This window comes from Rhinatrema bivittatum, chromosome 5, assembly GCF_901001135.1.
Source record: "Rhinatrema bivittatum chromosome 5, aRhiBiv1.1, whole genome shotgun sequence".
Lineage (NCBI taxonomy): Eukaryota > Metazoa > Chordata > Amphibia > Gymnophiona > Rhinatrematidae > Rhinatrema > Rhinatrema bivittatum.
Window position 1 is genome coordinate 311,215,499 of NC_042619.1, and position 15,204 is coordinate 311,230,702.

At 46.8% G+C, this 15,204-nt stretch overlaps 1 protein-coding gene across 2 annotated transcripts in view; it reads left to right on the plus strand.

The window, feature by feature from the left end:
• Window positions 1-15,204, plus strand: part of FAM178B (family with sequence similarity 178 member B) — an 819,452-nt gene that overhangs the window by 283,144 nt on the left and 521,104 nt on the right. For both annotated transcript variants that reach the window (XM_029604316.1, XM_029604317.1), the window contains one exon: window positions 7,223-7,325. In XM_029604316.1, the coding sequence (XP_029460176.1) occupies window positions 7,223-7,325 (103 nt within the window). The remainder of the gene's footprint in view (window positions 1-7,222; window positions 7,326-15,204) is intronic.

Sequence of the window (15,204 nt, forward strand, 5' to 3'; positions counted from 1 at the left end):
ACTCAAACAGAAAAACCAGTTAGCCAAGGACGTCTTTGCTCGCCCCTGGAACACTCCGGTCTTCTCTACGTGTATCCTCCGATACCGCTAATAACCAAAACTTTAGTGAAGCTACAACAGGACAAAGGGTCAATGATACTCATAGTCCCATATTGGCCTCGACAAGTATGGTTTCCCATACTTCTCAACCTCTCGATCAGGGAACTAATTCACCTGGGCACAGCACCCACTCTCATAACTCAGGATCAGGGCAGGTTGCACCACCCCAACCTTCCATCCCTATCCCTCACAGCCTGGATGTTGAAAGCATAATCCTTCAACCACTCAATCTTTCAACCAATGTATCTCAAGTGCTTGTAGCTTCACGAAAGCCTCCCAAGCGAAAATCCTATCGTTCCAAGTGGAAGAGATTTAGTATGTGGTGCACACAGAAAAGTATTGACCCCTTTTCCTGCCTCACATCATCTTTACTAGATTATCTCTGGCACCTTTCAGACTCTGGTCTCCAAATTTTGTCAGTAAGGGTACATCTGAGTGCTATCTCAGCTTACCACAAGGGGGTAGGGGATGCACCGATATCAGCGCAATCCCTTGTCAGTAGGTTTATGAGAAGTTTAATTAAGCTTAAACCCCCTTTGCGACTACCAGTCACAGAATGGGATCTCAACATGGTACTAGCAAGACTCATGCGTTCTCCTTTTGAACCTATGGATTCATGCGATTTTAAATTTCTTACATGGAAAGTTCTCTTCCTAGTAGCTATTACATCTGCTAGAAGAGTTAGTGAGTTACAAGCACTTGTAACATACTCACCTTAGACCAGGTTTCCACATAACCGAGTGGTACTCCATACTCACCCTAAATTCCTTCCCAAGGTGGGTACTGACTTCCACTTGAATCAGTCTATAAATTTGCCCACCTTCTTTCCCAGACCTCACTCGCACCAAGGAGAAAGAGTTTTTCAAGTTGATAGCAGGGCTGAATTAGCCATACTGTCATGGGATCTGTCAATCAGATCTGGGAGGCGGAGCTTGTCAAAGCAGAGGTTAGAGTTTTGCTCTCTGCGGCTGCACATGTGTTCCCACGCTGAAAAGTAACTGAATCTCCTCAGTCCGTTCTTTCCGCGTGCGGGATCGCACACAGAGCTGTTCTTCTCCTCAGCATTAAAAAAAAAAAAAATTAAATGTCAAAATCGGGGTTTAAACCCTGTAATTGTGGCAAGGTAATGTTGGTCACAGATGGTCATGACCGATGTTACCGATGCCTGGGGCCAGATCACAATCGTGAGGATTGTGAATTTTGTTCAAGGATGTCTCAGAGAGCCCTGAAACAACGGGCCTACAGGCCTCAAGAACTTTTTGCCTCATCGGAACCTTCAGAGGCTCACTCATCACCTGGCCCCGCTACCTTACCGGCTCCCTCAAAAAAGAGGGCATCATCATGGGATCCTCAGTCCTCCAATCTTGGAGGTAAGGACTTGGCGAGCCAGCAAAGGCCATCGGATTTTAAACAATCCATAGAGCCAGAATCGCCGGCGCAAGGGACACTGGCGGCAAAAAACTCAGCGCCTAAAACGTATGCGCCTAACATGCCTTACACGCCTGAAGAAGTATCGGCGCACAAGACTGCTATGAACATGGCGCCGAAGACACTTGTGCGCATGGCGCCGAAGGACCCTGCGTGCACGGCGCCGATGACATCTGTGCGCACGGCGCCGAGGACACTTACGCGCACGGCGCCTTCGACATCTGTGCACATGGCGCCGGAGACATCGGTGCCGATAACTATTGTGCGCATGGAGCCAAAAAGATATGCGCACAAGTCTAGATCGGCACACAAATCCAAATCAGCGCACAAAACATTGGAACATTCATCTCAGATAATACAACATGGGTTAAAACAATGACGTGGAGACTCACAGAGGTCTTCCTCCACCTCTCCATCCATAACCCCACCTCGTTCGGGTACTTCCCTTTCTTCGAGAGCTACTTTGACAGAGTTTGCCATAAAACATAGAAAGCGATCACCACCTTCACATAGAAGTCAGACAGACTCGCCATCACACTATTATCATAAGCACTCTCGGCACTCCCACCACAAAAGGTCAGCAAAGAGGAGTGCAACATGGAAAGTAAGCCCTTCGACTTCTAAATCATCTCATGTACCACCTTCAAATACCTTCTCCCACAGAGAGGTAATACAAGTTGCTTCCTCTAACGCTTCTACAGCTTCAGAGGATTTGATGGACATAATATGTGAAAAGAAACAGAAAGACCATAAAGTATCTAGTACTTACCTCAGACCACTCCAGTGCAACCTAAAGTATGTGAGTTACAAGAACCAGATGATCGTACAATAATGCCCCCTCGTACAAAAGAGGCATTCTATCAATTGTCCCAATCCTTAGCAGGATTTTATGAAACACTTCAGTCATCATTCAAAATGTCTAATCTTGCCTCTGTCAGTTCTCCGGAACATAAGAGACAGACTGATAGAGAACCATCGGTGGAGCCTCCAACATCTCCCTTAGTGAACCGACCAACTTCACCGAATTATAAACAGGATACATCTTTTGATTCTCCTTCACCGCAAACATCCCCATCATCATCTATGGGATTCCCATCGGATCCGCAGGAACAACCGCAGGAGCTGTATTCCCCTCCGGAAGACCTTACATACCCAAAATTTCTTGAAAAATTGGGTACAATACTGCATCTAGAGGTCCAAAAAGAGTCAGACCCTAGATCAGAAACCCTTGGTCTCCTAAAGATTTTTGACACTCCAGGAGAACCAACGTCTCTTCCACCACAAGAACTTCTACATTCCGTCTTACAGAAATCCTGGGAAACACCTTACGCAATCTCAGCGGTTTCCAGGAAGACGGATATAAAATTCTGTATGAGGAAAACATCACCATACTCTATACCACAATTACCTCATGCTTCAATTGTAGTAGAGTTGGCGATGCAAAGATTTAAGAAAACGAAATCGCATTCCTCATACCCACCAGGCAAAGACAACAAATATTTGGATGAGTTTGGCAGAAAAATATACCATAACTCAATGTTGAATACCCGAATTATGTACCATCAATTCTACATGGTACAATACCTATATGAGTGCATACAAGCTATAAAAGGTATGTTGGCTTCAACTGCGGATCAAAGACCTCTGCCTCGACACCTTTTGAGGTCGATCTATGAAGCATATGAAACATCTTCCAGGGCATCTGCAACAGCCATTGCAGCCCGAAGACTAGCATGGTTACGCTCAAGTTCGATACGTGAAGATTTACACGAGAAACAAGCGAACCTCCCATGTACAGGAGATAACCTGTTCGGAGAACGATTCCAGGACACAGTAGGTAAACTGAAGGAGGAAACTCTAGCTGTACAATCATTAACATCACAACCCCACTATTCGACCACGCGCTGTTATATGGGATCTACTCGTCGACAATCATATGCCAGGAGACCTTACAGGTTTTACCAGTCCTTTCGTACACAGATATACCCTTCTTACCAGAGTACTGCTCCACAACAGAATACCTCGAACCAACGTAGAGGTAAAGCACGTAACCAGAGACAGCAGGCACAACAGCCGGCTACTGCAGTAAAATAGACTCCATCTTTTTAGTTACCCAGCCACCATCACAGTATCAAGCACCACCCGGCAGGATTCATTCTTGCCTGGCAGCCTGTTGAACAGTTTTAACCTTTGCAGCTGCACCTTTTAGTTTTTTTCTAACTATTTTCCTCATTTTATCAAAGTTTCCCTTTTGAAAGTTTAGTGTTGGAGCTGCAAATTGACTTATTGTCCCCCTTCCAGTTATTAGTTTAAATTTGATCATGTTATGATCACTGTTGCCAAGTTGCCCCACCACCGTTACCTCTCTCACCAAATCCTGCATTCCACTAAGAATTAAATCTAAAATAGCTCCCTCTCTTGTTGGTTCCTGAACCAATTGCTCCATGAAGCAATCATTTATTACATCCAGAAACTTTGTCTCTAGCAAGTCCTGATGTTACAGTTACCCAGTCAATATTGGGGTAATTGAAATCTATTATTATTGCACTACCAAATTGGTTTGCTTCCCTGATTTCTCTTAGCATTTCATCATCTGTCTGCCCATTTTGTCTAGGTGGACGGTAGTATACTCCTATCACTATACTCTTACCCAACATACATGGGATTTCTACCCATATAGATTCTACTGAGCATTTAGTTTCTTGTATGATCTTTATCTTGTTGGACTCTATACCCTCCCGAACATAAAGTGTCACACCCCCACCAAGTTGATCCTCCCTATCATTGCGATATAATTTGTACCCTAATATAGCACTGTCCCATTGGTTATCCTCCTTCCACCAAGTCTCTGTGATGCCAATTATGTCAATCTCATCATTTGCTGCTATACACTCTAAGTCTCCCATCTTACTTCTTAGACTTCTGGCATTGGCATACAGACATTTCAAAGTGTGTTTTTTGTTTGTTTTAACAACCTGCTTTTCAGTTGCTTGGGATAATTCGGAAATCATTAGCTTCGGTGATTTTTTACATATAGGCATATGGACTATGTTTGCTTTTATTGCAACTGTTGGGATGTCCTAACTCTCCTGTTTCATTAGTATCCTTCAAGGATTCATTTCTCTGAACCATGCACTTCTGAGCGTCTGTCAGCTTTCCCCCATCATCTAGTTTAAAAGCTGCTCTATCTCCTTTTTAAAGCTTAGTGCCAACAGCCTGGTTCCCCTCTGGTTAAAGTGGAACCCATCCAGCCAGAATACGATCCCCATTCCCCAGAATGTTCCCCAGGTTTTAACAAATCTAAAACTCTCTTTTCTGCACCATCATCTCATCCACACATTGAGACTCTGGAGCTCAGCTTGCCTCTAGGGTCCTGCACATAGAATGGGTAGCATTTCTGAGAATCCAGCCCTGGAGTTTCTGGATTTCAGTTTCCTACCTAAGAGCTTAAATTTAACCTCCAGATCCTTCCTCCTGCATCTTCCTATATCATTGGTATCCACATGTACCAAGATAGTTGGCTCCTCCCCAGCACTCTCTAAAATTTTATCTAGGTAGGATTGAGGATTCTTTCTTTGTATTTTTTAAAATTTTGCTGCCTCAGGGTGTGGTGGAGGTAGTAGGGGGGGTCCTCACTAGACCTCCAGGGAATTTTACACCATCCTCCGGGTAGGTCTTGGGGCTTACACAGTCCTGGGATGTAGGGCCTCTATCATGTGGTGCCGCTGTATTTTACCATGTGTTATTTTACTGCAGGAAAAATTACCTTACGATTTACTAATCTGTTTATTTATTTATTTTATTTAAAAAGTATTTATATACCGTTTTTAAAAAAAGAAATTTTATCAAAAACGGTTCACAGATTTAAAACCAAAAATAAAATAATCAAAATAAAATGGAATTTTTAAACTTTACATAAAAATTGGTAATAACTAGACAGAATGCTAGTATATAAGGTTATTAAAAATATAAAAAGTTTGGAACCATGGGCTTATTGTTTTGGGGGAAAAGGGGAAAAAGGGGGGGAAGGGGAACGGGAGGAAGAAGGGGAAGTGGGAGAAATAGAGCGTAAAAATTATATGAGATAAAGGGAAGAAGGGAGAAGGGTATGATAGTTGGAAACGTGTGAATGAGCAGGTATGTTGTAGTTATGTGTAGTATAAATGGGATTGTAATGGGTGTAACTATGTTTAAGAGGGTAATTTCGGTATTGATGATTAAGTTTAATTAGAAGACGTGTTGAATGCAAGTTGAAAAAGATATGTTTTGAGAGATTTTTTGAAATGTGCAGGGTTGGATATCGAGCGAAGATGTTTTGGTAAAGTGTTCCAAAGTGTTGGACCGGCTATTGAAAAGGCTCTTTTTCTAGTGAGGTCTAATCTGGCTTGTTTAGGAGAAGGGATATCTAGTAAATTTTGGTTAAGTGATCTTAAGTGTCGCGTCGGTTTGTATATGCGCAGTATTGAACAAAGCCAGGTAGAAGTATGATTATGGTTATGAATTAAACTATGGATAATAGAGAGAATTTTGTATTTTATTCTGAACTTTATGGGTAACCAGTGTAATGATTGTAGAATAGGGGTGATATGATGACGTAAAGATGTTCTGGTTAGTATCCGGGCTGCAGAGTTTTGGATCAGTTGAAGGGGGTATAGTGAAGAGTCTGACAATCCTAGGAAGAGAGCATTACAATAGTCTAAGCCAGAGAAGATTAAGGATTGAAGAATGGTTCTGTAATCTCGGTAAAATAGTAGAGGACGAAGATGTTTTAACAGACGTAGTTTGAAAAACGATTTTTTTGTAAGTGAGGATATGTGTTGTTTTAGAGAAAGATCTGAATTAATGTTTACACCTAGGCTTATAGCAGAGCATGTTATGGGGATAGTAACATTATTGATTGTAAGATGTGATGGTGGACCTAATGAAGAATCAGAGATGGAAGTTAAGTATACGAGCTCAGTTTTTGCTGGATTCAGTTTTAATCGATTGTGGGAGAGCCAAGAGTTGATTGTAGATAAGTATAGAGAAACTAAAGATAGAGTGTCTGACCAGGATGATTTATATGGGACAAAAAATTGGATGTCGTCTGCATAAATTTTGAACTGAAGATTAAGAGAGGATAGAATGTAGCATAAAGGAAGTAGATATATGTTGAACAGAATAGGAGAAAGAGATGAGCCCTGAGGAACGCCGGAATTAATGATATATGGGGAAGAGCAGTGCTGACTATAATTGACTTGTTGAGGTCGGTTGGAGAGGAAGGATGTAAACCAGTTCAAAACTGTACCTGTGATGCCTATGTTTTGAAGACCTGAAATGAGTATCTGATGATTAATGGTATCGAATGCTGCTGATATATCTAAGAAAACTATAATGTAGTCTGTATATGAGTCAAATGCAGATTAGTAAATCCTGAGATATTTTTCCCTGCGGTTCAATATGATAGTTTAGTAAATAAATGCCTGAGTTTGTTTTGGGCTCTTACCAACCATAATAAACCTGATGTAGCTGCATCTGACTATTCATGCACAGCGCCTCTCCCATTTACCATAGGCTTATTTTAATTAATTTCCTTTATGTTGTAACTTGTTAATATGTAAGCCTTGTTTCTCCCCCCCTTTTATATAATGCTTAAGTAAAGGACTTGTCCGCATCTCTGTAACTCCTCATGATGATGCTTTTATTTCTGTTCCAGTGCCACATTTTCCCAGCAGATATCTTTTGTACGAGATGGCTTCCTGTACTTCCTTTACCGGTGTGTGCCATGCCCTGAACCAGTGCTTCAGTGGTTATTCCAGGTAACAATGACTTGATTTAAGAACTGGATTGGGGATTTATCAGTAAATGGCAACGAGATACAATACAAGTGGTTGTAAGAATCTCAGAATTTGTCTGTGACGCAAAGTATTTTTGATCATGCATCTTTTTTTCCTTGTATCTCTGGGGATGTCAAATATCTGTATACTAAAATAATATACTACAATGAAAGTGTATATAGTGTCACAGACACTGGTACATGACATAATCAGAATAATTGGACAGGTAGAGGGAGTTCCCTGTACGTACCAGGAAGAGTCCAGACGGTGGGTTATGTCCCTCGTCCAGCAGATGGAGTCAGACAAGGCTTCGGAGGGTGCTGCCATATTAACCAGTGCACCCTCTGTAAGTCCTCAGTATCTTTCTGACTCCAGCAGATAGGAGTAGGGGAATCTTGTGCTTCCCCTGTCTGGAGGATATTTCCTCCCTGCTACTCGTTTTATTCGTCTTGTCTCTCTAAGGTTGGATCAAGTTGTTAAAAAAAAAAAAAAACCGGACAGAGGAAAGTTTTAGATTCTCTAGTTGGAGTTCTGTGTGACTTGCAAGTAATGCTGTTCGGTCACCTCTCCCTCCCCCATTCCTCCCTCCGTGGGGTAAGTGTTCTTTGTGATTTTCCGCTCATTTCTTAATCCTTTCACAGGTTCTGGTCTTCTAACTGTTATTAGGGAGGTGGATGCTGGTGGTGCCAGCCTCTCCCCCCCCCCCCTCGCCGCGTCCTGCCCCGCGGCCTCGAGATGTGCATTCCCTGGGGCCGCTGCAGCAGAGAGGTCTCATTCCTCTGCTGCCAATCACAGGCGGCAGCGGTGTAGCGGAGGCGTTTTCCCGCTCCCAGCAGCGCAATTTCTCTGCCGGCCCCATAGCGGCTCACCCCCCTCCCCCGTTCGCCTCTGAGCATGTTGCAGCCGTCCCTTGCGCGGCATGCGGCGACCCTTGGTCGTGGTTTTCCTGCAAGGGTCTATGTTCTAGGTGCCTCCCTGGTGGGGAGGGCACCTCCTTGCCGCAGGAGAGACTTTCTTCTCACGCTTCAGCATGCCTCAGACATCAGGGGCCGGCCCCGTCTCTGCTTTCAGCGGGAACGGTGGCCATCTTGGACACAGGAGCGCGTGCAGCAGCCATCTGAGGGTGAAGGGGAGGATTTCTTCGAGATGCCACCACCGATTTTTTACTCCAGTTCCTTCCCTAGTCCCTCCAGGACTCCCGGGAGACTCCTCCACTGGCCCCCCCCCCCGGCTTTTTCGGCGGAGTTCATTGCTCTTATGTACAATGCCTATTTAGAATGACTGGAACATCCCAGGGCTCCCGCGCTGGGACCACTGCCAGCCAAGGCCCCCCGGTTATCGGAGCCTCCTCTAGGGGCCCAGGACACAACGGGGGGGCGCCCATGGTACACTTTGCCCTCCCTCTGGCGGGAGGGCAGGCTCTCTTCCGGATCCGGGGGGAAGATTCGTCGTCGCCACATCCGGATGATCCTCTCCTGGCAGCACAACTGGAAGGAGATGACCCGAGGGTTCTCTGCATCTTTCAGAGAGAAGAGCTAGTCGCTCTAATTCCTCATATCCTGCAGGAGCTGGACCTCAAGCCCTCCAGGACCCTCCTCTCCGGTCGTCACCTCATCCAGTAAGGAGGACCCTGTCCTAGCTGGCCTGCGCCCCTGTCACGGGCCTTTCCCACACATTGCACCTTCCTCCAGCTATTGGCCAGGGAATGGGATACTCCCCTGGCCTCACTCAAGGTAGGACAGGCAATGGAAAAGCTTTATCCCCTCCCTGAGGATTTCTTGGAGCTTCTCAAGGTCAATAAGGTGGACTCAGTGGTGTCGGCGGTTACCAAAAGGACAACAATACCGGTTACTGGTGACACGGCCCTGCGGGACCTTCAAGTTAGGAAGCTAGAAGTCTACCTCAAGAGAGTCTTTGAGGTCTCGGCTCTGGGAGTCTGCGCTGCCATCTGTAGCTCTCTAGCGCAGAGGGCAGGACTCTGTTGGGTCCAGCAGCTCCTCACCTCCCAGGACCTGCCACTGGAGGAAGCTCATCAGGCGGACTGCCTAGAGGCCGTCATAGCCTACGGGGCGGATGTTCTGTATAACCTGCTCTGCGTTCTGGTGAGAGCCATGGTTTCTGTGGTCTCGGCGAGGCGCCTCCTCTGGCTTCGCAACTGGTCGGCAGATTCCTACTCCAAGTCCAGCCTGGGATCTCTCCCTTTTAAGGGCATGTTTCTTTTCGGTGATGATCTCGACCAGATCATCGTCCCTAGGGGAGAACGCGGTCCATCACCTGCCCGAGTACCGCCAGCGGACCACCAGATCGTTTAATTCCTCCAGAAGTCGGCCCCGCACACAATGCTGCTATCGCAGCGTCAGACAGTCGGCACCCCGGACATCTTCTTCCAGATCTCGGTCATGGCCCTGTTCCTTTCGCGGCCGCAGGCCACCTCGAGAGGGAACGTCTCAAGGGGCCTCGTCCAAGTCCCCTCAATGATGCCAGACTCACCCACTCCTCGACCCCCCCGCATCGGACGAATAGCTCTCTTCTACGAGGAGTGGGTCCACATCACCTCGGAGAGTGGGTCCTAGACACCTTAAGGAACGGTTACGCCTTGGAGTTTGCTCGCGTCCCAAGGGACAGGTTCCTCTTCTCGCCTTGCGGAGCGATTCACAAGCAGCTGGTTGCTCAACAGACCCTGGACAGACTCCTGGACCTCTGGGCCATCTCTCCCGTCTTCTCCGGAGAGGTGGGCTTGGGTCATTATTCAATCTACTTCGTGGTACCCAAAAAGGACGGCGCTTTTCGTCCAATCTTGGATCTCAAGGAGGTCAACAAGTCCCTTCAGGTCCTTTATTTCCGAATGGAGACCCTGCGCTCAGTTATTGCGGCGGTACATCAGGGAGAGTTCCTCGCCTCCTCGACTTGACGGAGGCCTATCTCCACATCCCCATTCGCAAGGCCCACCAGAGGTTCTTCCGTTTCAAGATTCTGAGCCAGCACTTCCAGTTCCAGGCTCTCCCCTTCGGCTTGGCGACCGTCCCGCGGACGTTCACGAAGATCATGGTGATAGTGGAGGCTGCTCTCAGATGGGAGGGGATCCTAGTTCATCCCTACCTGGACGACTGGCTCATTCGAGCGAAGTCTCTCTCCCAGGGGCAGGCGGCGGTAACCCGGGTCGTTCAACTACTCCAGTTGCTTGGCTGGATAGTGAACTTCGCCAAGAGCAGGTCTCAGTCCTTCGCAGCACTTGGATTTCTTGGGAGCACGCTTCGATACGGTCCAGGACAAGGTTTTCTTACGACCAGACAAAGCCCAATCCCTCCGAGAGCAGATTCAGCGCTTCGTCATGCTTCTGGTGCCCACATCTTGGGATTATCTACAGATCTTGGGATCCATGGGTTCTACTATCAATCTCGTACCATGGGCTTTTGCGCATCTGCGTCCCTTACAAGGGGCACTGTTTTCTCGCTGGAAACCAGTCTCGCAGGATTACCAGCTCGTCCTCCCTCTCCTTCAGCTTGCCAAAACCAGCTTGTGTTGGTGGTTGGATCCACTGCATCTTGCACAGGGCACCCTTCTCGAGATCCCGGAGTGGTTGGTGGTCATCACGAATGCGAGCCTGACCGGTTCGGGGGCAGTGTGTAAACGGAGCTCAGTGCATGGGCAGTGGATAAAGGCACAGGCAGCCTAGCCGATAAATCGTCTGGAAACAAGAGCGGTACGTCTGGCGCTCATACACTTCCTGCCTCTTGTGCGGAACCAAGCAGTAAGGATTCTGTCGGACAATACGACCACAGTAGCTTACATCAATCGCCAGGGCGGTACGAGGAGCTGGCACGTGTCCCTCGAAACAACCTGCCTGATGTTGTGGGCAGAGAGGTACCTCACACACATTACAGCCTCCCACATCGCAGGTGTAGACAACATTCAGGTGGACTACTTGAGTCGACAGATTGGATCCCGGAGAGTGGTCCCTCTCCGACGAGGCGATGCAACTCCTCATTCGTCGCTGGGGGACACCCCATCTGGATCTCATGGCAACGTCTCACAACGCCAAGGCATCAAGATTCTTCAGCCGCAGGCGAGAGCACGGTGCAGAAGGTGTAGACGCTCTGGTTCTCCTTTGGCCGGGTCATCTTCTATACATCTTTCCTCCATGGCCCCTAGTGGGCAAGGTACTGCGGAGAATAGAACTACATCAGGGTCCTGTCATACTGGTGGCCCCGGAATGGCCACGGCGCCCTTAGTTTGCGGACTTACTCAACCTCGCAGTGGACGGCCCGGTACGTCTGGGTCACCACCCTCACCTGCATCATCAAGGGCCGGTATTTTTTGATCAGGCAGAACGCTTCTGTCTTGCGGCCTGGCTTTTGAAAGGCGCCGGCTTCAGCGCAAAGGCTACCCCGACACAGTAGTCTCGACCCTCCTCAAGGCCCGGAAGACCTCGACGTCTGTCGCCTATGTGAGGGTCTGGAAGGTCTTCGAGTCTTGGTGTACCACTCATGGCACCCATATCAGAAGGGTCTCGTTGCCTCAGATCCTTGCATTCCTGCAGGAGAGCCTGGAGAAAGGACTCGCCTATAACTCCCTGCGAGTACAAGTTTCCGCGCTGGGCTCGCTCATTCAGTCAACCGACCATCCCTCTCTGTCTAATCCAGATATCTCCCGCTTTTTCAAGGGGGCGAAGCATCTACGGCCCCCGGTTCAGGATCCATGTCCCTCTTGGAGCCTTAACCTGGTGCTCAAGATTCTGGCAGGTCCTCCCTTCGAGCCCCTGCGTAACGCCACCATCAAGGATCTCACCCTAAAGACAGTCTTCCTGGTGGCTATGTGCTCCGCACGCCGCATCTCGGAACTACAAGCACTCTCATGCAGAGAACCCTACCTCCGTTTCACGGACGCCGGGGTATCCTTGCGTACAGTGCCTTCCTTCCTCTCCAAGGTTGTCTCGGCCTTTCATCTGAATCAGACGGTGGAGCTCCTGTTCTTCTCAGCTGACGAGTCCAGATCTCTCCGTCACCTGGATGCCAAGTGCATCTTAATCCGCTACCTGGAGGTCACCAACAACTTCAGGGTCTCGGACCATTTGTTTGTCCTTTGGTCGGGGCCAAGGAAGGGGTCTCAGGCCACGAAGACAACGATTGCCAGATGGCTCAAGGAAACCATAGTGGCGGCATACATTGGAGCGGGTCGGACTCCTCCGTTGGATGTCAAGGCCCATTCACCTCGTTCTCAGGCAGCATACTGGGCGGAATCCCAGTCTGTTTCCTCTCAAGAGATTTGCTGGGCGACGACTTGGAAGTCTCTACACACTTTCGCACGACATTATCGTCTGCACCTACAGTCGTCAACCTCTGGGTACTTTGGCGACAGGGTCATTCGAGCAGGGCTTTCAGGGGCCCACCCGTTTTAGGGAAGCTTTGGTACATCCCACCGTCTGGATTGATCCTGGTACGTACAGGGAAAAGAAAATGATTCCTTACCTGCTAATTTTCATTCCTGTAGTACCTTGGATCAGTCCAGACACCCTCCCTGTTAATGTTGGGATCCTGGGGTTCTCCTGCTCGATCTGTTCTGCTACAATTTTGGTTTCTGAAGTTTGCTTCCGCTTCTTCAGTCTGTTCGACAGTTCTCTTTGCAAGTTAAAGTTGTAGCACCAGTTGGTCTTAATTACTGATAATCTTTTCTGATTCGTACACTTGATCCATCCTCCTTAGTGTTATTTTTCTGGCTTTGATATTCTCTATACTAGGACTTACAGAGGGTGCACTGGTTAATATATCAGCACCTTCCGAAGCCTTGTCTGACTCCATCTGCTGGACGGGGGACATAACCCACCGTCTGGACTGATCCATGGTACTACAGGAACGAAAATTAGCAGGTAAGGAATAATTTTCTTGTCTGAGGATGGGGATCCCAATTAAATAAATTTCTCTTGTCAAATCTTACTGAGTACCTTCATGTGAGGACCTAATTGTATCATACTTAGACTAAATCTCAGCAAGGCGACTACTACAATTGAAGTATGAAAAAAAACAAAATGAAAGTGTATACTTGTCATGTCCTGCGATAAAAAGGTGCCCACCCTTAGTCTCAGCTCTAGGGCTAATGATAGTGGTAACAAAATTGCAGAATCTTCAGGTGAAAACAGCTCTAGGCCATGGTGACTCTATTCATGGTCCACTGCAGCAGGAGGCAAACCACAGTATCTAATAAAAAATTAAGAAGATTAAATACAGTTAAGTGGACCCCTGAAGGAGATAATCGACTGCGTTTTGTAAGCCAGAAACCCTGCATTTAGATTTTTAAGATACAAATTGAGAGTTCAGCAATAATAGGAAAAGCTACAAAAAGCAACCGATGGACAATTAAAAAAAGAAATACTTAAGTTATATTACCTTAAAACAGCTGTATAATACTGCAGAAAGAGAAACAGAGAGAGAAAAAGGAGATATAGAGAGAATCACCAGAAGAGAAGTGCATGAACAGCCTGAGTAATTGAAAAGGAAAATGAGCGAGACCCCAGTATATGATAAGGATACAGCACAAGAGAATGAGTGCAACACAAGATTGGCCAAGAAACAGAGCCAAATGGAAAGGCAAATGAGAGATGAATAGACAGAGGAACTGGTAGTTGAACTTCTGTACAGTGTGATGGATAAATATGCTGAGATCCAGGAGAGGGAGAGACTACCTAAACTAAATCAGACACTCAAGTAAACACTTGATAAATAACTTCAAGGTAGGCCATAATTATTATTATTATTATTTATTTCTTTTATATACCGACATTCAATCGAGATATCACATCGGTTTCCAGATAACCAAGAGAATAGGGCGTAGTCCGCCCTATTTTACATTATAACATGGTAACCAAAAAAAAAAATTATAACATATTATAACAGTGGTACATGGAACAAAAGGTTATAGGATATAACAAAAGGTTATAGAAAATAACATATGTACATGAATGTGTTGTTGATAAAATAAATTTAGGATTAGGGACTTGTTGGTTAGGTAATTTAGGAATAGAGGTGGGGGGGATGAGGGAAGGGAGGGGGGAAGGTGGGGTGGGAGGAAGTAGCGGAGTGAGGGATTCAGGGGGGTGAGAAGACTTGAGTATGGATGAGGTGGGTTGCGTTCGGGCAGGTTAAGGGTCGGGTGGGAAGGCTTTTAAAAACAGCCATGTTTTTTAGGTGTTTTTTGAAGGTTTGCAGTGATGGTTCATTCTGAGACAGGTGGGGAGGGTGTTCCATAGGGTGGGTCCCGCTATTGTTATGGCTCGTTTGCGGGTTGCGTTGAGGTGTGCAGATTTGAGATTGGGGATGGCTAGGAGGCCAGTGTTGGTGGATCTGAGGGTTCTTTGTGTGGGGTGTGGATGTATTGCGTTGTTTAGCCAGTTCATTTTGTTGTTGTGTATTTTTTTGTGCATGAGGGTGAGTGTTTTGTAATGGATTCTTTGTGTGATGGGTAGCCAGTGGAGTTCTTTGAGGGTAGGTGTGATGTGGGAGGATTTTTTGTTGTTGGTTGATGATTCTGGCGGCGGCATTTTGTAGAACTTGGAGGGGTTCTGATGTGGATTTCTGGTAGGGCCGATGAGAAGGGAGTTGCAGTAGTCGAGTTTTGAGAGGATAATTGATTGAAGGACTGTTCGGAAGTCGTGCGCTTGGAGAAGGGGTTTAAGTTTTTCAGGGTTTGGAGTTTGAAGAGATCCATCTTAATTGTATTGGAGATGTGTCGTTGAAAGTTGAGTTGGCTGTCAATTGTTACTCCTAGGTTTCTGTGGATGGAGTGAGTGAGATTTGTGAGATCTGTGGCACTCCCGTGTTGATTGAGGTTCCTGGGTGGTTGGAGGGGGTGCACTTGAGGGGATAAG